Source organism: Lactuca sativa, chromosome 8 (assembly GCF_002870075.4).
Source record: "Lactuca sativa cultivar Salinas chromosome 8, Lsat_Salinas_v11, whole genome shotgun sequence".
In the NCBI taxonomy this organism is placed as follows: Eukaryota; Viridiplantae; Streptophyta; class Magnoliopsida; order Asterales; family Asteraceae; genus Lactuca; species Lactuca sativa.
This window is the reverse complement of record NC_056630.2, coordinates 133223122-133250628: the sequence shown is the minus strand read 5'-3', so window position 1 is coordinate 133250628 and position 27507 is coordinate 133223122. Positions and strand designations below refer to the sequence as shown.

Below are 27507 nucleotides of genomic sequence, written 5' to 3'. Positions count from 1 at the left end.
CTCATATAGTGAGTTTGTAAGAGAGTACTATATGATGAACTGCGACGTGACCCTTATAGATCTCACCTATATGCTTATTGCTGCTGAATCAGCAATGGTTTGGCGCAATAGAAAAGCAAAGTTGATTGGTGAATATGCCTTCAAGACCTCTATGGATATAGAAAATGGCAACAAAAGACATGCTATGATCGAAAAGTTTCATCATAAGAGAAATGCAATGTCTGAAGTAGTTCCATGTCCTATTCCAAAAGAGTCAGTTTGCTTTTATTGCCAAGAGAAAGGACATTGGAGACGAAACTGCCCTATATACCTAAGAGATCTAAGAGATGGGAGAGTCAAAACGTATGGCTCTGCTTTAGGTAAAATCCATTGACTAACTCTTTTAAGCTTCTATTCTAGATTCTTAATACATAATGTGATAAGATTATAATTGATGTTTTGTAGGATCGAAGAAAAGAGAGGAAGCTTAAGGGAAGAAGTGAGTAGAATATAACCGTGAAGAAATGGATTTCGATCGCATTACTTGAAGATTAGATTCTTGAGCTACTACTTAGAGTTAGAATTAGATTGCTAAGAGATATGTATTAGCATAGTTTTTCAATGAATTGCATTGTAAGGACAAAATTTTTTCCGCAATAAAATAAATTTTGATTTTATATTATTTATTTATCCTTGCAATGGCATATATGAAAAATTGATGTTTGAATGTTAGCAATAATGGATTTGATTCTTAATTATGGAAATGTCGAAAATTTACCAAATAAGGAGAGTTTCTCATCGCCCAAGTTTCAATTGGACAGAAACTTGGAATCATGCAACTTGGTTGCGCGATGAATGAGAAATTTCATATTTGGAAATTAGACTAATTCATTGACAAAGTGTCAAGTGAAGGAATAGGAGATCAAGTACACAAAGTTATGTGTTGGTCAAGTCCACCACAAGAGTAACAAAGACATTCGTCATGATTTACTAAAGGTTTAGTAAATATGATTATACTTATAAGATTAAATGTAATTCTGAATTGATTGAAAAAGTTTAAATCAATAGCAGAACGAATAAGAAGAATCAAGTAGGCAAAAAGATAAAAGTTTCTCCATTCTAAGAAGAAGGGAGAGTACCTTTTATTATGTTTTATGATGAGTCTTAATGATTAAGAACCATATCTCAATTGATCCTCTAATTGAGTCTTAGTACAATTGTATGTCTAAGAAGAGGAATCAAGAATTGAAGAAACGGTTAAATCAAGAAGTCAATCATACTTCGTTCCAAAAACAAGTCTTAGAGTTAAGATTGTGAAATTGAGTGATAAGTATAAAGAAGGTTTATGACATTCATCAAATGAGGAAAGTTGTGATGTCTTGGATAAGACAAAGACCAACTAGGACCAATTTATGAAGTGTTTTGATAAAAGCTACACTAACTCTTAAATATTTGTTTGTCAAGAAATGTTTATTGACAAGAGAATCTTATATGTCAAGGAGTCAGTCGGAGTCTTAATGGTCTTGAAAAGTTTCAAGAACAAATCAAAATAGACCTTATCGATCATCACTAGCACATGAGTTGAGGTTTACAACCTATCGTGTGACACTATTTTGTTTCTGTTGTGTTGTTCCAATTGAGTTAATTATGCATGTGAGTTCTATGAGTTCTCATTTTGAACGCATAAAAGGCAAGGCACCTTAATCAATGAAAGGTACATTGATAGAAAAGGGTGAGCTGCTTAACTACTTGGAAGACATGGTGGGCAGCTGTGCTACCATAAGGCAAGAAATCAAGATTAAAAAAGTTCGGTCCATATGAGTTTGAATTTGTCGTAAACTTTGGTTTTAACAAATTCACATGGATAGGAACACATACACCGTTTAAATCTAAGTGTCATAAGATTTCCTCCTTCATGAAAATGATTGTGAGGAAATGCTTTCACTAAGAAAGATTTTAAGAAGATAGTGATTGTAAAATTTCATTCTCAAATTCAATTATGGTTACGGTATCCCTTTCCATAATTTGAATTGTGAGGTTTGGCAATTAGTCTTAATTGTTTAGACACACATATGAACTATCTAAAGCAAAAGTGTATAAGAAGCCTTGATAAAAGATTATCAAAGCACTAAGTATTAGAAACATGAACTTAAGAAATTCAATAAGTATTGTTTTTCTGAAAGTTAAGATGTTTATGAATACATGTCAAAGCTAGTGGGAGCATAAGTGTTATGTTTTATAATAATCATCATGATAGTGGGAGCATAAATGTTATGATTGTATGATTATTAAGGCATGTATTGCAAGTTGGCAATATTAATTATAGAAAACAAGAGTTATACCTTGCAAAGTAGTAAGGGTTGTAAAGTTGTTTTGCTATAATTAAGGGAGAGAATATTATGCTTCATTTCAAATCTAAAGGTTTAGATTGTGGAATGTTAATAAATTTAGTCAAAAGTACATAGTGTGTTCTTAAAATTTCGATTATGATTACGACATTCCTCTTCACAATTCGAATTTTGAGAACATAGCAAATAAAATATTATGGCAGAAGATTGATAAAGTATCAAATCTTTATGTGAGACATTATGCATCGTGTCCCATACGTTTTGGGTATAGGATCGATTGCAAATGCTATAATATTTGACCATTCTAAAATTCTCCAAATGTCTAGCGCATTTAGAGGGAAAAAGGACAAGAATCGGTTTTGACTAAGATAATTAAACAACTATCAAAGGACAATCCAAAGTTCGTCGAGGATTGGTCGCTTGTGAGTAGTTGGAAGTATAGTATTGGATGGAACATATAGACATTATTATAAATAGATAAGATTCTATTAAGAATGAGTTGTCATATGGAAAATATGGAAACGTTTCCATATTGGGAATTGAATATTGAAAGTATATGTCTAGATTAGAAACCTTTATGCAAAAGGATGTTCAAAGGAATGTATTGTGAGTGAGAGACATCATATCTAAGGAATTGTCTTGTAACAATCTCCGATAGAGGACTTTGTAATATCGTTGGCAATAGTCTTTGTGACTTTTGTGCTATGACATTACGAAAGGATCATTGCATAAAATGTTAGAATCTAGCATATTCCATAAGTAGCAAGAATTTGATATTCTTTCACTTGTGAAAAGGATTAGGAGTTGTGAAAGGGGTATGATTGGAAATGTGTTCATTTGATCTATTTCACAAAGTAAGAACCATAGGTAAACATTGTGTGCATGCTAAGAGCATGGGACAAGTGTTGTAATAATTCAAGTAAGAAGTTGATTACCCGAAACAACAAATAATGAGTAATCGATATGGTGATAAATAAAAGGTGTTTTATTTATACTCAAAGGTTTGAGGCCATATGGGATTAGTATTATTCTTGTATTTCACTTTGCATGTTTTGACTTCCTGAATAATTTAATTGGTTTAGAACAGTCAAATTATTCAAATGGGCCACATTCGTTCATATGTTGGAAGTAGGTATGAATAAAGACTGTCATGAATTGGTGTGTGGATTGTCTAAAGAGTATTAGACGTAAGCAAATGTTTGTTGCAACGTTCATGAGTGCTTATGAATATGATTTGAGCATTGGATTAAACCCACGCTCACTTGGATCACTCCATGAATTGTATCACGAGTGATTGGTGAGACGATAACATCTTATATTCTTGAAACCGAGATGTGTGAGTTGTATCTTGCAAATCGGTTGCACATTGATAATATGTAAACGCACCAGTAACTTGGTGTCATAAAACATATTGTTGTGTGTTATTCGGTGAGTGAGTGCAAGCGAGCATTGAATCAAAGTTTATCCGTTCCTTTTATTCAAAGTAGGATAAAAGCGATATCTTTGGGTCCCTCGATGATTTAGTGATGACAAACGTAAATGCTCGGCCGGGCTAGGGCTAATTTGATTTGTTCAATTAGTCAGTCGTCATAAACTGGAAGTCGAGAAACGGTATATAAAGAATGATTTGAAATCATGTCTTATACGATATCTAGAATAGAGGAACATATGATCCCTTATCTAAAGGACACGCGTATCTGATAGGATCAGAGTTGACAACGGCTTTAGAAAGCTACGATTGCAGATCAGGATCTGAAGTCATACGCGGAATAGTTATTAGACTTATCCAAGTGGGAGACTGTTGGATTAGTGTCTAAGTCCGTAACTATTTTGGTATGTACTTGACCCGATGGTGCATGGTCCTTTTGGGTTGCCTTCACCAAAGCAACTTGATAGGATGAATTATGGAGAGAAAGGATTAAATATGATTTATTAATATATTATGGGAATAATATATTAAAGGAGAAATCATATTGTTTAATTAATATTAGTCAAGAATTAATTAGTAATTAGTTTTGTGACTAAAAGAGATTAATTAAACTTAAGGGACTGGAATTGTAATTATAAGATAATTGCAATTTAGGCTATGGATTGCCTTATATTAAGGAGTGGACGAATTCTATGGGGAAACCCATTAGAAATCGTCCAAGGCCTTAAGGAAAGGAGTCCATGGTTGCTTAGGGCTTAAGCATCCAAATTAGGGTTTCCTTGTTAGATAACCCTAATAGCCTCACTATATATAGACCCCTTATGTCCCAAAAACGTGGACAAGCATCCTTCTAGGGTTTCACACGTTTTAGGGCAGCCTCCTTCCTCTCTCCTCTTCATCCTCTTGCTTATGGTGTTTGTGAACCATTAGAGGAGTGACATTTGTGACTCTAAGCTTTCTAAAGTCAATACAAGGAGGAATTGGATTGTTATTGCTACATAACAATCAAGGTAATATCTTAAACCCATTCTCATGTTAATATGATTACCTGTATGCTAGAATTAGGGTTTATAGTCTTGGATAACTTGCATGTACAATAGAGAAATCTAGATCCAAGCATTAGGGTTTGTATGAGCACATAGGATGTTCTTATGACCAAAACCCATCAGTAACATGACATTCCGTTGGACACGTTTATTACTATCTAAATTTTTATTGAATCCACGACCTCTTCCTCGGATATATCCACATACACCTGATTTGAACTTCCACCACCATAATGTAACATGACATCCCGTTGGACACGTTCATTACTATCTAAATTTTTCTCGAATCCACGGCGTATTCCTCGGATATATCCACATACACCTGATTTGAACTTCCACCACCATAATGTAACATCACATCCTGTTGGACACGTTCATTACTATCTAAAATTTTCTCGAATCCACAGCCTCTTCCTCAGATATATCCACATACACCTGATTTGAACTTCCACCACCATAATATTCACACTGTGTTGTTTCTCCATTCCCTATTTTCTTGACAATCATACCTTTTTCCGATCAATCATATTCCGATAAATTCTTCCATCGATCAAGAAAACAATGTCACTGCCACCTTTACCATCTTCAATCACCCGCAACACAAACCAAACTCAAAGCCACATGATTTGATTTCCTTCGGCTCATCTTTTCAGTGCATTCGGTTAATTAATATCCCTTTATCACATGAACAAGTCCATCAATGATGGAACCTTATTTTAACACTTCAACCCGTGATCATAACATCACAATACCTTCAATACAAAACCCGATTCCATGTCGTGTCTACACTGCAACAAAGGGCTACACCTTTTCTTGAAACTAACTCTCAAACCGGCCTTTTACGTCTTCACGTTCCTTAGACTCTGATACCAAATGTTGTGTTTAAAGTTGATAAACCATTTGCTTACAACAAAAGCAAGAACAAAATAAGAAATGAAAGGGAACAAGAGAAATTTACTACTTAAATCTTAAGCTCTTATTAAAAACAAAAAAACCATTACATTTATTTATACTAAACTAAATAGAAACCTAATCCTACACGAATAGAATCTTTGTGTAATACGGATACCAGAAGTAAACATAACCAAATAATAAAATATGAAAACTTTCCTAACTTATGATTAATCTGAGGGTTTTACGTTAAAGCTACAACAATAAAGTGTCGTAAAAACCTTAAAGGACGTGAAGCTTTACATTTACTTATCACTGGTCAAGAATCCGTGTTGGATTTACGATTTTGTTTTGTTTTTTAGTTTGTCCAATATTGGCACAATCTCCTTCTACCCTTCCTATAATCCGTTAGATCGCAAATGATCAATTTGATTGTTGCTTCGAAACTTGGTAATAATTAAACTAATCTGGTTTATTATCTATGACAGTCCAACATTTAATTTTTCAACATTATTTTGTCAGACTTTTATAACTATTGGATAGCTACCCGTCGGTATTAATATTCATATGTTTATATTCATATAACTAACATGTTATAATTAGTTCAACATATAAATTATCAATTTGTCTCATTGTCAAATTTGAAATAAACATACAACTCATGTTTAAACTTAGAACCTTACTTATAATTTTTTTTTTTGGAAGTATAATAACCTTCAAGCCGATAACTAAAATAAACTGAAGTTTTGGAGCTAAAATATGATAATATTTTATGTCTAAGTTGTAATAGATCTTCTGTTGTGACCAGAAAAACTCTTATATCTGGTTATAGATTTTTATATAGATTTTTATAGGTTAAAAATGTCAGTGTTTTTTTAGAATGGTTAATCCATAAATTTTTCAAGATAAATTGAATAATGTAACCCATATAAGTAAACAATTTGATAACAATAACCAACATTTTATAAATTTTGTAAAATAACCACTTACTCCAGAATATGGTATTCTGGAGTAGTTATGTGCATTCTGGATTTGGTGGTGGTTGGTATGTATATGGTCGAGAATCTGACACTCATATGCTTTGGACTAGAAAAATATATTCAAGACTGTAGTCCAGAATAAGGTATTCTGAAGTAGTTATGTTCATTCCATATTTGGTGGTGGTTGGTATGTATCTTATCCAGAATCTGACACCCCGTACATTCCCGACTGGAAAAAGTGTATTACGGATTGTACTCCAAAATGCATGGGCATTCAAGAATGGTGTATTAAAAGATCTATACGCCCAAGAGTCATTATAGAATGATATTACTATATAATATATGATCCTAAAGGGTTACACTAACAACAACTTGATGCATATATATTATTTATAAGAATTTGATTCTTAATATATATATATATATATATATATATATATATATACATATATCTTTTAATTAACTAGAAATTATTAATTTCATGAGAATATTAATTTTCAATGCTAAGTATCAAAATATATCATAAGTTATGATTTATTATATCAGGTACATCTTTTTGGACCAAAAATGAAGTTTTGTCTTATATGGGTTTATATGTTTTATAATTTAGAAAAATTAGAAGAGTTTTTATAGAAAAAACTAGCTTATTCTTTTTATAAAATATTGAAGGAGACCATAAAGGGAAAATAAGACATGCATGCATTTATTTAATCATAAAACCATGTTCTCACACTTGAAGCCTTCTCCTGCTAGATGCATGGTGTATTAAAACATCAAGACTCAATGGGTAAGAACTTAGATTAAGATGATTAAAGGATTGCATTTATCTCTTCTTTTACTAGCCAAAAACCATGAAATTATGGGCTTCTCGTCCCCATATTCTCTTTAGTTTTTTTCTATTAAAGTGTTTAAGATCAAAGTAGGAAAAATTTGATACTTTACTTGAACTCTTCTTTAGAACAAAAGCTTTGTTTTGTTCTTAAAGGCTTAAGAGATTCTTTTATTACAAGATGAAGGCTCGCATCTTATCAAGTTGGCTAAATGTTGGTGGATACTTCTAGAGAGCTTCTTCCTTGTAGCTTAAAGTCATCTCCATCAACTTCATAATTTCCAAAATGAACCAAAGTCTTCAAAGGTTTTTTCATTTTCTTATTCTTTGGTTATGTTTAATCTTTCTAAGTTCTTGCAAAATGATCTTTTGGTGAGAATAAAACTAGTTTTATTTTTTTCAAAATTAAATTCTTATGTTGCTATTTTTGTGTTTATGAAACAATTTTTTAATAAAAACTCAACAATTGGTATTAGAGCCATTTTTGCATGATTAGTTAGATTATTTGTTAAATTGATGAAATCTTATTTTTTGGAAAACATGGATGATTTTCTCTTTGCAAGAAATTTATTTTCTTTAACAACTTTATAATTGTTATTTTATGGTGACGAAAGTTTACATACATTTTTTGTCAAAAGTTGTTTTAGAAAAACAAAGAGTTGTTTTATATAATTTTGATTATATATATATATATATATATATATATATATATATATATATATATATATATATATATATATATATAATATGCATAAACTAGTCAATGACCATTTTTTTGTTGCATGTGTTGGTTTGTTGAAAAATGGTTGTAATATTTATTTGTTCATATTGTATGCAATAACTAAATAGTGTTAGGACATAATTTATGGTTTATGCTTTACTTTTGTTGACTTTTAAAGTTCTCGGTCTAGGACCGAAAACACCATGTTTTCGGTGGTGTTTGGATCAAAATCACCATGTTATTTCGGTGGGCTTAATAAGGTTTTCAGTTGGGTTTTGGGTTGTGCCTTTGTAATTAGGTCTAGGTATATATATATATATATATATATATATATATATATATATATATATATATATATATATATATATATAATTTCAGCCATGTAAATGTAGGTCATTAAAAGGAGCTGAGATCAAGTTTTAGAGAAAAAGAGAGAACCGAGAGCAAATTTACTAGACTATTATCAATATAGTGTGCATGGAAGATTGATAACTGTGTTCTTAATTCAAAATAACTATTTTTGGGTTAATCATTGGATTGGGATTCCGCACCAATTATTGTGATTTCGATTGATACTCAAGAACGAGTTTTACAATTGGTATCAGAGCGAGGTTTTGTGTCAATCGAATTGGCAGGATTTTTAAACGATTATTGGAATTTCTCTTGGTATTTTAAGTTTTTGGACGAAAAACTGTTGCTGATGTTCTTCGTGTTCTTCATTTATTGGAGACTTTGATCCAAATTGGTTTTGAGAAATTACCAATTTCGTGTTTCCGGTATTTTTGGAAGTTTTTCGAACTGATCTGGACGTTTTCGGCGGTTGGTTAAAGTTCTTGCCTTGGTTTAAGGTGATTTCGGCGGCTACTTGTGTTCTCGATCAGCAACTTGGCTAATCGCCTAATTCTCGGTTAAACTTTGTATTCGGTCAACGATCTCGATGAAAACAGGGTCTTCGGTCACGTTCTCGGTCAACGTTTTCGGTTGAAGGATTTTCGGTCAAAAAATTTTCACTTTTTGATTTTTCTAAAAAATTTAGTAGTTTTCGGTTAAATCTCATACTTTTCGGTTTACAATGGACTCCTACAACTCTTCTCTTTCTACAATGCAAAGTGATCTTGATTCAGTTATGAGGATAACATCTCGAATTCTTCGGCTGCTGACTGCTGATGGATTTCCTTTCCTGCTTATGTTAAGACCTTGAACTTTCAGTCTGATAGGTCTTTGTGCTGTCAAAATTTTCTCATTTCTGGTATGATGTAAGACCTACTACGAGGTTATTTTTCCTGAACTTATTACATCTGAGAAATTTCTTCATGATCCAAATCTACAAAATTAATATGTCAAACAAGTAAATAAAATAATAATGTTACAATAGTCGTTGGAAAATAGTATTATGAAACATAGTGGAAATACCTTAAACGCATAGACAAATCCATGCACTGTATATGAAGGTCTACTGTTGACTTTTGGATGGATGGCGTTCAAATGCTCGTCAATCTTATCAAAAACAGCAGACAACTGTCTATAAGTCAAATCGCATATTACTCTACCCATGGGTACCTATGTAAACAATTGCATTTCATAACTATAAAATTAAAAGTATCATTTGATATAATATAAATAACTTTATACCTGTTAAACTCATGCAAATCATAGACGGGTGAAAGATATTCATCCATAACTGGCTGTCAAGAGTATCTTCCACAAAATCCTTGCTCTAATATATACAGCAGGGAGACTCGTACAATGCCGACATCTAGTAATTGATGAAGTAACTTCTTGAACACCTAAATAATGTCTACAACTTTCACTGACTCTGAAGGCAACACAAATGGAAAGAAACTTTGTTTGAACTATGTCGAAGTTGAAGTAGCTGAGACATACTCCCTAAACTGCAAGCCAGTAACAAGACATAAAACTCTCCTTTCAAAACAAACCTAGTAGCCGTGTACCAGAAATAGAAGCTAATCCATGTCAACCTGATGATAAGTACTAACTTCCTTGCACATAAGATGATGACATAGTAAAGGGTGACATTCGACACCCATCAACATGTTAAAATAAGCACCAAAACAGGATACCCTAAACATGGTCGCACATGCTGGTGTGTGTAAACGGGCCATGATTTACCGACCGAGTTCAGGTTTGCAGGTTGTAGTGACAACCGTTTCGTATGTTCTAGCATGCTACAATGAAAGGAATTATAATTAGGCACTTGTTGGAGTAAAATAACTATGTTGCGGGCAACATTTTAGACCAACATTTTAGAATACATTGGATGTATTTCGGACAAACGCATTCTTGAATACCATTTTAGAACGGTTCTTCGTATTCCAGAGTTGTTCTATAGATTCTGAACATGTTTTTCGTATTCTAGAGTCATTTTAGACATGATCAGAATTATGTTTTTTTAAGGATTAGTTATATACCTATATATAATCCTACAATAGTCTAAAAACTAGACCTGGCAATCCGTGTTTGCATGCCGTGTGTTCGTGTCAGACACGAATTTACACAACACAAATTTGCTAAACACGAACACGACACGAATTATAACACGTGTTTGGGGTATCAAACACAAACACGACACGTAAAAAAAATCATGTGACACGTGACACGACACGAATAGACATGTTTTTTAGCTGCGTTACATGAAAAAACACGTTTTTAATGGCTTTTTTTTAAGCTATGGCTATAAACTAGTTATTGACTTTTACAAAATTGGTCCCTAATATATTATAAATACAAAATTTAACCCTAAAGTATATATGTGTAAATATGTGTTTATACGTGTTTGTACGTGTCACGTGTCAACACGAATTTGTATCGTGTCTTATACGCGTCTAAACAGGTAAATTTGTGTTTGACACGTGTAAGACACGAACCACGAATTCAAAAGACGTGTCAAACACGAATAAACACGAAACATGAATTTATAAAACACATACACGGAAAACTCGTATCGTTTTCAGGTCTACTAAAAACTACTAAAATTCGAAGGAAAACAATAAATACCTATGTAATCGCATCGGTTCATACAAAAAAAACATCACTTTTTACATATAATTATAAAAAGAATCGAGACATATCCACAAAAAATGAATCTTTTCATTGCTAGAAGAAGACATTGTTTGAGTTTGAAGTTGTCCGGAATAAAAATGAGTTTGAAATGAATTCCTAAATGAATGTGAATTTGAAATGTTAGGGGAACGACATTACGAGGTATGACCCCTTTACCCGTTTAACCATTTCAAAACTCGGATCCAAAATGTGCATCCCAGACTCAGTGGTAATTTTTCAAAAAAATAATAATTAGGAGTGGTTTTTTTTAGAAAAAAAAAAAAACACTAAAAGAATGCTTAGATTCCTCAATTTCCCAATTTTCAAACTACAATGAATTTTATAGAGTCTAGACATTTAAATTATCGGGGTACAATAAATATATGCTACATATTTATATTTATATTTGTATCTGTTGTTGAGAAATACTTGATTGAATTTGTAGATAGGCAATCAATGTAGAGAGTGAAAGCGAACTGCACATGTATAGAAAATAGATAAAGTGGTGTAGAACTCAAAAAGTATTAATACAAAAAGATATATTTTTTCTTTCCAATTTTGCCCTAAAAAATAAGATAACCGGTCGAAACACTCGGGTCTTTTAACCAGAACCGGGCAGTCGGCCATTTCTCTAACTGGTTACAAGTTACAAGACAGTCTTGCCCAAATTGGATAGGTGGGACCTACCTCTATGTCTTTGAATGGACTAGGCTATGACCAGTTTTGGGTCCAGCTCCCATGCTCGATGCAGTCATCCAGCAGCAGCAAAAGTCATATAATAAACCATTTAATGTTTGTCGACATGAAAGGGGGAAAATCTAAAATATCGACAAGTATATTAACAAACAAAACATTTGTTCACTTCAGCAAACATATTGTGATTTTCTGAGAGCATAATTTGACATCGACATGATTTTTTTCTCTTTTATAATCTCTTGTTTGCTCTTCTTGACAAGTAAGGATATATTATTCGTATTTATTTCTGTAAGTTGGATAATATTTTTTTTCTAACGAAACATCAAATATAGCTCAAAACAAGCAACCTTGTATATTAAAAAAGTCAAACCTACATGGCTACATCTCTTAGTTGGTTTATTTATTTATTTATGATTATGGCATTCACACGTCGATTATCCCAATCCAAGACGTTTATGGACAACACCTCTCCACATAAATCAAGTAGAAAGATAATGCCATTTGTAATATTTTACAAAACAACTTGAACATAAGATTACACCAAATCAAACTTGCCTCTTTTCAAAAAAAAAAACAATGTTATATATAACTAAGATTTTATTGATAATATTTTTCATGTCTTGATTGATTGTTGGACGGGAGGGTTTCTAATATGTTGTTGGTGTCTTTGAAATATATATATATATATATATATATATATATATATATATATATATATATATATATATATATATATATATATATATAACCGGTGATGAAAGGACAACCTAGGAATATGTGTGTAGTACCTCAAAAAGTATTAAAAGTTTCCTATGAGATATATGGTAACCATAACCTTTAGGAGAGAGAGTGGTGCTAATTTTCCTATACATTTTACATATGGACCATAATTCACTTTTGTCACACAACTTAATTTTTTGCCGTTTAATGAGTGGTTTGTAGAGTTTTTAAATTGAAAAATAAAATAAAAAATATAGCGTTTGTGATTGATTGGTCAAAAAGAAAGAGGGCTCAACAACTCCTTGCCGAATAGGAATGTTGAACTCGGCGAGTTATAGTTAAAAAGTGGTCTGCCAAGTGCAGAGTGTAATTGTATAGAGTGGTTAACTTAAATTCTAGTATGAAGTTCCATAGGTTGGGGTGGGGGCTTAGGGTAGAGAAATAGGTTTTTATGGTCCTATATTTTACATAAGAATACATCTTTTTTTTATCTATCTTCTGATTCCATCCTTAAATTATTGAAACACACTTTTTTTTTATTAAATCTATTTAAAATAAATGAAAATTAGTAAAAAGAATAAAAACCTCATAGATGGTCGTTGTGTTTTTAAAACTTTTGATGTTTGGTCCTTACGTTGCACTCCGTTAGTTTTCTACTATTAAGTGAAGACATTTTCATCATGTCACTACTCCAATGACCATTTACGAGGTTTTCTCTATCTAAAAAGTTATATATAAAAAATATAATTATTTAATATAAAAGGCTTCCACTTTCTCTCTCTCTCTCTCTCTCTTTATGTGTGTGTGTGTGTGTCTTCTTCTCCACTGGTACACCATCGAATTTTAACTTTTCAATTCCATTGAAGACCTTCATTTTCTTCCCCTCTTTAATAGTCGGAGCTTCATCACCAAACAACTTGTAAAAACATATCATCGCCATTGTATCTACAACTTCTAACACAAGTTCTCTCACACACAAAATACACCAAATGAAACCCCAATAATCCCATAATGTTGAAGATTTCAGATGTAACAAACGAATCCATGGTTCATATGAAGTTGATTGAAAATATTAAGCCTATCACATGAAGTCAACATCGTTTGTCCCTCCTTATTCTTCTTCTTCTTCACCCATAGGCACACTCTATAGGAGATTTTTTTCGTTCACATCACCTTTGATAAATTTTCCCCTTCTTTTGGTATCCATGTTGAGTTAAAACCCTAAAACATCGAGAAAGTTTCTCTTAATCGTCTCTAAACTAAAACACATGGAACTGAGAGCAAATTCCATTTGATTGAGTTGCGGGTTCTTAAAAGTTCATGGCTTTGTATTTCAGGCTTTGAGATGAAAAACATCTTAAAACAAACACATGAATGCTTTGATTTGTTTGGCTTTAAAACCTTCAATTGAGTTCCAGGTTATCTCAAGCATTTCATCGAGCACTTCCAGTGCAATGTTCTTTCCCCCCTTTTTGCTAGTTCATGAATAAATCCAAATCTATCCCATCTTACGTATCCAATTCAACACATACAAGAGAGTATATGAATGCATGATGTGAGGGAGATGGAAACAAATAAGGGAGATAAAAGGAAAACTAAATTAGATGTGTGTGTTGTCATAGGAATTCGTCTCCATCATGTGATTTCACAAGTTCTTTTGACATTTCTGAACATAATTAGATAAAGATTTGGGTGATGTTGTGTAGCTCGTCCCTGACCGGTTGTGAGCCCTAAAAGCAAACACACAAAGATTTTGTGGAGAGAAAGAACCATATATGGATACGTGTGTGTTTTCATAGTTCTTCCAAATTAAAGAGATATCTCCATTACTTTGAACCTCTTCTCTTTGTTCGAACCCTAATTTGTGGGAGTTTCAATTGCAGAAAAATAATTTTGATTCGTCTCTATTTAATCGACTTTAATTCAAAGACGCGTCCAAAAAAAGAGACGATAGTAGAAGTTGACTTTACAAGTTTCTTACTTGTGTGTGTGTGTGAGAGAGAGAGAAAGAGAGAAAGAGAGAGAGAGAGAGAGAGAGAGAGAGAGAGAGAGAAAGATAGAGAAAAAGAGAGAGAGAGAGAGAGAGTGAAGATGGGATGGGACCCCTTACATATTAAATTTCATTTTTTCTATTTTGTTAAAAATAATAATAATAGAAAACCTCATAAATGGTCCCTGGGTAGTGAAATGACAAAAATGCATTTTACTTAACGGACAAATACTGATAGGGTGAGCCATAAGGACTAACATTAAAAATATTGAAACCATAGGGACCATCCATAAGGTTTTTTAAAGTTAGAGATGAAACTTCAGATTTTGTGTGCGACAAACCCAAATTCACGATCATTTTAAAAATTTTATTTATGCTTATTTAAAAATCAGAGTATCCATTTTAAAAAATAATATTGCGGAATTTGTTACCAAAAAACATGATAAAGATATTATCAAAACATTTCCGAAGAAATGTATTTTGTTTATATTAAAATATTGGGATGTCATCGTCAATACAAAAACATAAACATAAAGAAACCTTACATTCATTTACACTAATGATTTACATCTCCTTTAATCTCTCAATGTAATGTATCTTCGTATTGACACCTATGATACAAATAAACTGAGTGGGTCAGGTTGGGAAACTTGGTGTGTACATAGAGTTTTCAAACCATAATAAAATAATTATGTTTAATCACCAAACAATTAACCCAACTTCCCATCCCCATTATCTTCTTTATTCTTAAAGATCTACCCTAAGAATCATCTATTTTTCATTCATTCATTCCTAAGGATTGTCTTAAGGAATAGGCACAAAGTCCATCGTTGCCAGGGTTTATCCAACAGATATTAAGTCCATTGTTGTTGATGTTACCTATTAGGCACTAAGTCCATAGCTGCCAATGTTCATTCATAAGGCACTAGGTCCATATCTTCAAGGGTTTATCTAACAGACACTAAGTCCATAGTTGCCGATGTTATCTATTAGGCACTAAGTCCATAGCTGTCAACGTTCATCTATAAGGCACTAGGTCCAAAGCTATCAATATTCATCTATATGGCACTAAGTCCATAGCTTCCAGTGTTTATCTATCAGACACTAAGTCCACAACTGCCAGTGTTCTACGGGGCTATCATCAATTAGTCTGGTAATTGTCACATATACTTTGCTAAGTGACTACATCGTTGGTAAAATAACAATTCCAAAGTGTGGCATTCTATCTTTGCCTACTTTTTTTGTCATACTATGACGTCCTATCCTTCATCATACTATAGCCTCTTTCATCTTTCATCATCTATATCATCTTTTATTTCTCATCATTCATCTACCCATCTTTTCTCAATATATTTATAGGTATGAAAATACATATACACTTTAAATCACGTAAAACATGTATAAATCGTTCATCTAACATAAATATCAGGAACACAGATAATAAGCACATATAGCATGTATTAATATTAAATACTTCATATCTATATGTAAGATGAAATTAACTATGCCCTCACTTGTTAAAGCGATGACTCGAAATTCGGGCAGCGGTTCGCTTCTAACAATTTTATTTTCCTTCTACGAAACCTAGTATCATTATTACTAAGTTTTAGTTTATTATTTATTGCGACTAATTAATTGTCTAGATTCATCATTAACTCAAAGTCTACTTTAAGATCTATCAGGTAAAGAACAACCAGGTAGAATCATATTGGAGGTAGGGTCCGTTTGGTATATGAAGTATATTGTTAGAAATCTTACTTTAAACACCTAACTAAATCACAGCCTAGACATCATCCCCGTAAGTAGAGCAATAAGTATAACGACTTCGAATCACTAATAAATCTTGTTTATATGTTCATAATAATGATAATGAACTTAAACATAAATTATACTTAAAGTAGGGTAAACATAACTCACTTACAAGGGGGTTTAGTGAGGAGTCGGGCTCTGTGAGGACAGAACTTCTAAGCTGAAAGCTCTTCTTATCGCAGCCTTCTGGCGCTCCAGGACTCACTTCTAACACCTAGGAGGTGCTAGGGAAGGAAAGGGCTATGGGGGTGTTTGAGAGAGAGTGAGATAAGAATAGTGTGAAGAAAATGAGGGAGAAATGGGTTCTATTTATAGGTCGGCGGAGGATCGAACGTTGGGCGTTCCCTAGTGAACGATGGGCATTCCCTAGCTGAACGTTGGGCGTTCGTGGCTAGGTGTCTTCATCTAGTGGGAAGCAGTGGTTGGGATCGCGCCACGTGTCACCTCCGGGTAAAATTGAAAAATTAATTATCTTCTAAAATCTGTAACTTTCGCATACGAACTTCTTTTTGACGTTCTTTATATCCAGGTGTAGGTAGAGACGTGATCTACAACTTTTGTTTAGACTCCTTGGCTAATTTTGACTTTATTTTTAAATTTATATTTTAATAGGTTTAGACAGTTAAAGTCCGTTAAAAATTCATAACTTTGTCATCCGATGTCCTTTTTCATCTGTCTTTATATCGTTGAGTTCCTATTAACGAGATATTCGATTCTCGTTTAGATTGCGTCGGCTAAAAATTGATCAATCTAATATTCGATTTTCGGGCTGCATACTGTTATGCTAAATCTTAGAAAAATCATAACTTCCTCTAACGAAATCAAATTTGGACATTCTCTATATGCACGCTCTCGGTTTAACATATACTACGAATTTCGTTTAGATCGTTAAGGCTAAAAAGTAGTTTATCAAAAAATCTCTTTTTACGATATGTGGCGCTGTGTCGGTTTAGTTGCAGAACTTCGACGGGTCATAACTTCTTCGTTATAAGTCGGATTTCATCGTTCTTTATATATACAAAATCCTTGTGACATATACTATAACTTTGGTTAAGATTATTTATTCTAAACGATCTTCTATCAAAAAAATTCATTTTTAACGCTTATTGTCTCTCAATTGACTAGCCCGAATCTGCGTAGGTTAGAATTATCTCCCCATTAGGATGATTACGTCCGAGAATCATCAACAAAATAGGGCTTGTATAATGATTCCATACGTTATATTTTCATCTTAAGTAAAAATCGTAACTCTTATGTCCTTTCAAACGAGTATCTAACTCTTGGACTTCTTGACTATTGACAATGCTCAATCTTGCACCCGCTCTTCATACTATGTTGGAATTTCAATCGTAGCATTCGAGTTACAAACTCGATCTTTATTAGAGACTCCTGCTTTTTCTTAAACATACTTAACTTAAGATAAGTCCTTTACTTTGCTTACCGTAACAGATCAATGGTCATGTTCTAATGACCTCTCGTCGTATGATGCAATGCTTAGACTCAGGTTTTTTTGAGTCAGATTCCAGAATGGAATATACCTTCCATCATGTTCTAATGTGATATAATCACTTTCTAGCATGTAGCACTTCTAGCTACAAGCTTCTTACTTTAACGGCAATCACGATTCTTCTATTGATCGCTTCGATTATCTTTCACTTCAACCGTCTGGATTAAGTCGTATGTTACATAGAAGTTGGCTCTCAGAACCATGTAACATACTTATCATATTCGGATTCAATTTGATATGACCACTAGGGTCGGAATAAAAATCATCTTCTTAGTCATTACCAAAATGATGGAAACAACAGGCATGAACAAAACGGAATCAATTACTAGCGTCTTGGTAACCTTGTGACATTCCCTGATCCAAATGCGAGTCTTATGCTTCTGGTAGTATAAGCCTCTACTACCTTTCACACCTACTCACACTCGTCCCAAATATAGTCTAGTAGTCCCCAAGTTCTTATTTCCTAAAATCAAAAAACAATTTAACACATATGAATGTGTCCAAATAATCTTAAAATTTTCCCTAGACTCTACTAGGACTTCTCCCATGCATATCTTCAATCATCAATTTTGCTTCAACTCGGTTGGTGGTGGAAATGCCAAACAATGAGATAACTTCATGGATTATACCAAAAATTCTTTCTTTCTGCTAACTGAAAGTGTACTTCTCCCTTACCAAACGTATTATCTATTTAGATGTATTTTAAAGACAATATACCTCTCTTACGATATCTTCCGATAGGTATCATTCACTATCGTAAGCCTTCTCATTTCCTCCATTTACTCAGTTCACTATGAGTCTTCACCATGACTCACGGAAGCAGGCTTTCAGTGTATTAAGATGAGAATATAAATAGAGGAAGGTTTAGACGCGTAATCCTCCTTATTACTCGGAAAAGTTACATATCAGTTCTAATACCGTAATTAAACGTTTAGAAATCTGAACAAATAAAATTTTCAGATCTAGTCGGCAATAGACCATAGATCCAATCAAATAATAACATCCTAAAGCATATAAGGCATCTTATAGCATAAATCATTTAGCACATAAAAGCAATTTAGGTATCTAATCCTAAAGTAAGCTAGTGCTTGTGTTGATTCAGGTGTACTACCTAAAATATAATAAACACACTCCTCAAGATCATCGTTAGCATTATAAGTTTAAGTCTAGAAAAAAAATCTTTACTCCTAATTCGCTTAAACTAATGCTCTAATATCAACTGTGACATCTCCAAATTCACATTCATTTTAAAAATTTTATATATGCTTATTTAAAAATCAGAGTATCCATTTTAAAGAATAATATTGCGGAATTTGTTCCCAGAAAACATGATAAAGATATTATCAAAACATTTCCGAAGAAATGTATTTTGTTTATATTAAAATATTGGGAAGTCATCATCAATACAGAAACATAAGCATAAACAGACCTTACATTCATTTACACTAATGATTTACATCTCCTTTAATATCTCAATATAATCTATTTTTTCGTATCGACACCTATGATAAAAATAAATTGAGTGGGTCAAGTTGGGAAACCTAGTGAGTACATAGGGTTTTCAACCCACAATAATATAATTATAATGTTTAATCATCAAACAATTAACCCAACTTCTCATCCTTATTATCTTCTTTATTCTTAAGGATCTACCCTAAGAATCATTTATTCTTCATTAATTCATTCCTAAGGATTGTCCTAAGGAATAGGCACGAAGTCCATCACCATCAGGGTTTATCCAATAGACACTAAGTCCATAGCTGCCAGTGTTTATCTAACAGGCACTAAGTCCATAGCTGCCGATGTTATCTATTAGGCACTAAGTCCATAGCTGCCAGCGTTCATCTATAAGGCACTAAGTCAATAACTGTCAATGTTCATATATAAGACACTAAGTCCATAGCTTCCAGTGTTTATCGATTAGACACTAAGTCCACAACTGCCAGTGTTCTACGGGGCTATCATCAATTAGTCCGGTAGTTGTTACCTATACTTTGCTAAGTGACTACATCGTTGGTAAAATAACAATTCCAAAGGCGTGGCATTCTATCTTTGCTTACTTCTTTTGTCATATTGTGACGTACTATCCTTCATCATATTATAGCATCTTTCATCTCTTATCATCTATATCATATTTTATTTCTTATCATTCATCTACCCATCTTTTCTCAATATATTTATAGGTATGAAAATACATATACAATTTAAATCACGTAAAACATGTATAAATCGTTCATTTAACATAAATATCAGGAACACAGATAATAAGCACATATTGCATGTATTAATATTAAATACTTCATATCTATGTGTAAGATGAAAGTAACAATGCGTTCACTTGTTAAAGTGATAATTATAAATTCGGGCAGTGCTTCGCTTCTAACAATTTTTTTTTCATTCGAAGAAATCAAGTATCATTATTACTAAGTTTTAGTCTATTATTTATTGCCACTAATTATTAGTGTAGATTCATTATTAACTCAAAGTCTACTTCAAGATCTATCATGTAAGGAACACTCAGGTAGGATCATCTCGGAGTTAGGGTCCGTTTGGTATACGAAGTATACTGTTTCGAAATCTCACTTTAAACACCTCATTAAATCACAGCCAATACATTATCCCCGTAAGCAGATCAATCAATATAACGACTTGGAATCACTGATAAATTGTGATTTTCGTCGCAACACCACTGTTTTTCTTACCATCATCATCTTTGTCCTGCTACAATCACGACCAGGGGAAACAAATGCAAAAAAGAGAGTGAGAGAGGGTGAGAAGACTTGTAAAACTTTCTTCTTGGTTCACCACCAAATTTTGAACTGAGAATAGGGACATATTGTACAAACACAAATAGCACACACCTAGTTAAAAAGGTGGAATGTGGAGAAGGGGTAAGAAGGATAGTTTCATTTTTTTCGGTTTCTTAGTTCTTTATTTTTAGGACTGCAAAAAGTCAACACAACCTGGTTCTTTCTTTTTTTCTTGATTATCTCCATTTTTTTAAATAACATTTTATTGAGATTAAAAAAAACTATTTAACAAGAAGCAAACGTTAATGATATCAATATGATTTAATTGAGCAGAGCAAGTTCCAATAACTCTTATGCTTAAAGACTATCATATTACTAAATTTCTAACAAAAAATAGATATATACACTAATGTATATTTTTTATAGTAAAGTCATATTCACGATTTAACAAAAGAGTACTAAATTTTATATTTTTTTTATAATAAAGTCCTAATTCACGATTTGACAAGAAAGTCTTAAACTTTATTTTTTTGACAGTAAAGTTCTAATTACCGGCTGACCGGCAAAAAGGGTAAACGTGTCAAAAACTGCCGGTAGTTAGGACTTTACTGTCCAAAAAATAAAGTATAAGACTTTTATGTCAAATCGCTGAAAATATTGAGACTTTAATGTATATCTCCCAAAAAAATAAGAATATTGAAATGGTATTTATAGAGTATTTTATAAATAATTGAAGCAAAAATAGGAATCGGGTGGTAGTCATTGGGTAACTATCAAAGGATGGGTGTTTGTGCGTGTGTGGGAGGGGGTAGTCGACGGTGCCGCTTGGGACACCCTTGGTGCTGAATGACCATAATGGTGTTCCTGTTGGTACTTACCCCATTGTTCCACCTGCTCTCCCTTTGAACATTAGTATTTACTATTTACCATCAATGTTAGATGTAGTTTGTGTTTCTAACAATTAAAGTTTGTTGAAAACCAATCGATCTTTGGATTAATTGTCATCTTTCAAATATAATGTATATATGCTTATCATAATAAAACATAAACATATATTTAGAACTTGTTATTAGCATAGATGAATTGGATTTATCATTTGTATATGTAATCATAAAACCAATCATATCTTTAATAATTTCCAACTAGCAACATAGGTTCATTTTGGCAAATTCACAAAATTTGCATGTGCTCTCAATAACTTAAAAGAACCAATGTGTTTTTAATTTTTTATTACAAAGTTATTATTGCTTTAAAAGATATTATAATAATGGTAAATAAATAGATAGTTTGGAATTTATTTTAGGATGAGTAGGGTAGCGTAGTATATATACCCAACCTATTTCTCTTTTATAGTATCTCCATTTCCATTTCCATTTCCATTTCCAACATTCTTCGAAGAACAAATGGTAGGAGATACTGAATCCATGGCGATTGCTTCCATGTGGGCTTCCATGTCCTCTTGGTGTTCACCCACACCCACGATGCTGTTTTGTATTATGAATCTCATTATTGCCACCATTTTCATAGCTTCAAAGAGCAACAACACAAAACACCATGACCATGTTCGATGGAATTCATTCGGTCCAATCGGAAGAGTGTCTTCGTTCCTGGAGCGATCAGCCAGATCTGTGAATTTATCCTCCTACACCACCATCATCACCACCACCACCGCTGCGGAATCACAACACCAGTGTCCGTCTCCCAGCAAAACGGCAAAATACAGTTCGTTGAGTCGACTAGCTCAGTCCATTCATTTCCCTTCTGGTGACGAAACCCGGTCACCCCTTCGATCCAGCGTATCATCACCACCGGAGTTTTCCAACGCCGGCGATGAGATGTCTCAATCAGAGTCGGAACGACAACCGCCGAGTCAAAATGTCCGTGCTCCGTCTCTATTGGAACGAGTTAAGTCCGTTAACTTCTCCTCCGTTTACAGCGATAACACGGTTCAAACCGAGTCTAAACAGATCTGCAACTCACCTGCTCAACTCGGCCGACCCCCTTCATTCTTCGATCGAATCAAGTCGTTCAAAATCTCCTCCGCCTTCAAAATCGGAGCTCCTTCTACTCTGCCGGAAAATTTCGATAGGGAACCAGCCCATAACCAGGACCATCATGTGATCAAGAGCAAGTCTGAGAAGACTTGGGCGAAGAAGCCGCCTGTCGAGATCAAGAAATCACGTAGCGAGATAATGATCTCATCGGACGACGAGGAGGACGTTGACGCACGGCGGCCGGAGACAGCGAGAGCGATGAGGAATGCTGATGACGAAGAATTCGATTTAAAAGCCGATGATTTCATCAGCAGGTTTAAGCAACAGCTTAAATTACAACGAGTTGAGTCGCTTGTGAGGTTCAGAGATATGCTGAACAGAGGAACTTAAATTTATTGTGATTTTTCATTTTTGACGCCTAACTGTAAACCTCCCACACAGTCGGTGAACGGTGGAGAGGAAGGTGGTGGAAGCCTCGAAATCACAAATTTGGACTTGTCCGTTTGTTGTACTGTCATTTTCACATGTGTCATGGCTAGTTAATAGTATAATTTATGACTTCCTTTTTCTTTTATATTACGTTCTCTTAGACGTTTTGTTAATAATTAAATATTACTATATTTATACTAGACTAAATCACATAAATGGGTTCTGCATTATTTTTTTCTTTACACAAGTTGATATTTATTTTGGTCATAAGGAGACTCCTAATGTTAATGTCGTGTTTAATTAGAGGACCATTAACATTACCATCGTCTCCACCACACTTCCTCCACCATATTTGCATTCACGTGGTTCAAAACCTCCACCATTGTACACCTCTTCTTGATTGCATATGACCCATAAAACGGGTAGCCTTATTCGATTAATGGTCTGAAGGAGTTTTAATGTGATATGGTAGTGATTCAAATGATTCTTTTTTAAGCTATCAAAATTGTTGATTATAATGAATGGGTTTGGGTGTTTTACTAGGGTTTCTATGTCTTCTTGAAAAACCTAAACATATCGATGGACGGGCATGGCAAACAAAAAGATTTGATCGTGTTTTGTTTCTTACAAGCAATTGACATGTTTGCGTAAGTGTTGTAGAGATTTGTTTCGTTCTTGAAATTCATCCTAGAAACCTCCATTTGATTGGATTTTTGATATACTATGTTTTTCTTTATTTTTGAATTTTAGGTTTGTGTTCATCATGTTCATATGATGACCATGGTTTGAATTAGGGGTTGTGGTTATCAATAATCCATAACGGACTTAAATTTGATTTAATAATAATAATAATAATAATAATAATAAATTTTAAAATATAAAAAATAAAAGAATTTATGTGGAAGTTGAAGGTTGTCAGAATACATGACATACCACAAATGACGGTTACATGTTGAACATGGTATAGTGTATCACATAGTGACAAAATGGAAAGATTGAGAACTTAATTAGTACGATTAGAAATTTAATGGTCATATTGTGATAATTTTGAAAAAGTCAATACTTAAATTGCGTATCAAATTGCAATTCTAGATCAAATATAAAATAAATGATACATTAAGACTAACTATGCAAGAAATTAAAACTATAAGAATCATTTGTGGCAAAAATTAATTAGAAACCAAACTGAATTTGTTTTTTATAACTATACAGTCTATTTATATACTTTAATATTTATATTGAATATATTATTCAGTATAAAATTATTCTCTAACAAAAACATTTCAAGAATATACTCATCCTGTCTTGCAAAAAGCAATATTGAGTCGTTATCTTATTTCATAAAATCTTAGACTAATGATGAAACTTGAAAATATCTTGTGTAATGAAGTAATTTCCGAATAAAAACAAGACGTAGTTGATGGCTACAAATGAGGCTGGGCCCACTTGCTTCGCGTACTTATATGTGATATTATATTTATGGACTTCTTTTTGGAGGTTAATTCTCCTCTTTATCGCTACTTATTTATATAATTTAGATAAAAATAAGTTGGGAACTTGCGCAATGTTGTGGAAATCTGGTATATTAAAAAACATAGTTCGACATCATATATATTTGTGAGATGATTAAACCATATAAAGTGGACCACAAAAATATCAAAATAAAATTTGGATACTAATAATCATGTACGGAAAAGACGGATGAAAATATATCATAAAGAAATTAATAAAAGAAATTATTAAAAATTATGTAAGGAGCTAAAAATATAACTTTAAAATATAGTAAGTGGCCAAATCTAATGTATAAAATACTATAATTTAACTTTAAAATAATAAAGGATAAGAACTTTTAAATAAAAATTAATTGAACGAAAAAAAAGTCAATATGAAAATATTGGACGACCAAAACCTACATGGCTATTTCTAAAACTGTTGTTATACATTTTATATTTCATGTTTGACAATATATAATATGATTTGATTTTAGTAAATTTAGATTTGGAAATAGAAAGTCCAAATGACTCTCCTTGCCACATAATTTACGTGACTTACTACAAATATTCATATCCAATCGCTAAAATTCATTTGAAATGAATAATAATTTCCCTCACAAACTCAATTTGGTATTTAATATATAGTATTAAGTTCATGCGTTGCGACGGAGAATTCATTTGCAAAATGCACCATAAAAATATAAAAATAAAATTTTGATCGAAAAAATTACGAGTTGAGGAGACGAAAAAAAATAATGTTTTTAAGTGTATATTGTTTGATAATACACAAATGACAATCAACTAAAAAATTATAATAATAAAAAGTAATATTAATTAAAATGAAAATTATGTAAAAAAATTAAGTAAGATAACAAAAGCGTAACTTTAAAATATATGAAAGAATCTAAACAACAACTTATAAAATACTAATAATTTAATTTTCAAATTATAAAGATGAAAAGTTTTAGATAAAAGTTAGGTAAAGAAAAAAATAATAAAAACCAAATGAATAATGAACTCTAAGAATTTTACCAATGAGTTTTATGAAAGAAAATGATAAATTGACTGATGCAATAGTTGTAGATGTACTTTACCTTATGTGGACATTTTATGTTATATGAATTTCATAATTAATTTATTAAATAAAAATATGAAAGCTCTTTACAAAACTGAATACAATAAAAATGAAAATTGGGAAGTAGAATAGTGTTAAAAAAAATAATAAACAAATAAATAAATAAGAAATAAAATATATGGGAGAGTGACGTGCCAAGTGACTCTCAAAACCAATTTGCCTTCTTGACAACTTATGGTTAACCAAGGTTCTAAATGACGTGAGGCGTGACGTGACGGCATGGTCAAGCCTCAAGCTTAACGAGCCATGACGAGCCATGACGTTTTTCAATGCGTGATGTAATGCGGCGATTTTGTATTAATTTAAAATTATATTACCACATAAATATAAATTTATATTAAATATAACTACTTTTTATAAGTGTTAGATCAATAACTAGTAACAAAAATTTAACAAAAACCACAATACATATATCTCCGATTAGAAAAGACATAACAAAGAGCAAAAAAAACATGTCTCAAACGAAAAAACACGCGCTATAACACGCCATAACGCGTCATGGCGCGCCATATCACGCCTTGCCGCGCGCCACGCCTAACAGCAACGTTATGAGGCTTTCCGTAACGGCGGAGTCACGCCTCACGCCATGGCACGCCTTGGCGCGCGCCATAGCGCGCCTTTTAGAACACTGTGGTTAACACTTCTTAAATCCAATTGTCAATATTCATCTCTCTGTATATTAAAAGAAAATTTTGATGACACAATCATGTTTATTCACTGTGTTTCTTGGTTGATTTCAATTATTTGATTATTTTGATGAAGTCATCCTAAAATAAAATAAAATTAAATTAATATTGACTAAATTTAAAAGTTTGACTAACTGATTTAATGAACGTCATTTATAAAAAGATTGTATCCAACTCACTTAAACATCATAATAATTTTTTAAAGTAAATTTTGTGTCTTCCTAATTAAAATCATGTTCTTAGGTGGCGCCTTTCATATTTTCTTTCAGTTCACATCTATTATATGAAACATATCTATGTGGTGTTGTTCGTACATTATGTTTTCTTCAGACCCTTTGTAACATTATGTTCGAACAACATCACCCTTTGCAGCATCATGTTTGTCATTCAGGTTCCTTTTTAATATGACGTTCTTAATTTTTATTAATTGTATTCAATTTTTTTTATTATCATTAGTGTTGTATTTGACTGTGATTTTTGAATGCATGAATAATCTTGATTATAAATGTTAGTATTAGTTTTTCAATCTTTTACTTTTGTCTTTCTAACCTTGCATTTGATGTTGCACTCTACATGTTTGATAAAATGCTCATGAGAAAAGCATACTGCCTTTTGATTAACTGTATGTATGTGTCTCTTATGTAATTAAAATTTTCTACGATTGTTTGGGTTGCATGGTAGTTGGTGATTGAAAACTACCATTTACCATTCACTGTTTTTAATTATCAATATTATACTGCTATTAATTTGACATATTTGCCCAGAATTCTTGGTTTTTAACAGATTTAGTTAAATAACAATGTACTTCGACTTTAATCTATAATGTTTTGAATTGTAATTTCTAAATTTATTTTTAGTTGATGTAACTATGTTAAGTGGATACAAAGTGCATTGTAATTTCTATTTTGTTTTTAACATATCATTATCATTATCATTATATACTTATAAAGCTAGCATTTTTCCTTTCACCACATTCATTTGAAACTCTCATTCATTTTTCCTTTCACCACATTCA

At 32.5% G+C, this 27507-nt stretch overlaps 1 protein-coding gene across 1 annotated transcript; it reads left to right on the top strand.

Moving 5' to 3' along the window:
• The first annotated feature begins 22103 nt into the window (after positions 1 to 22103).
• Positions 22104 to 23323, top strand: LOC111894659 (pathogen-associated molecular patterns-induced protein A70). The gene has a single exon (XM_023890750.3). It carries the CDS (start codon positions 22159 to 22161, stop codon positions 23137 to 23139), a length of 981 nt encoding a protein of 326 aa, XP_023746518.1. The 5' UTR covers positions 22104 to 22158; the 3' UTR covers positions 23140 to 23323.
• Positions 23324 to 27507: the final 4184 nt, after the last annotated feature.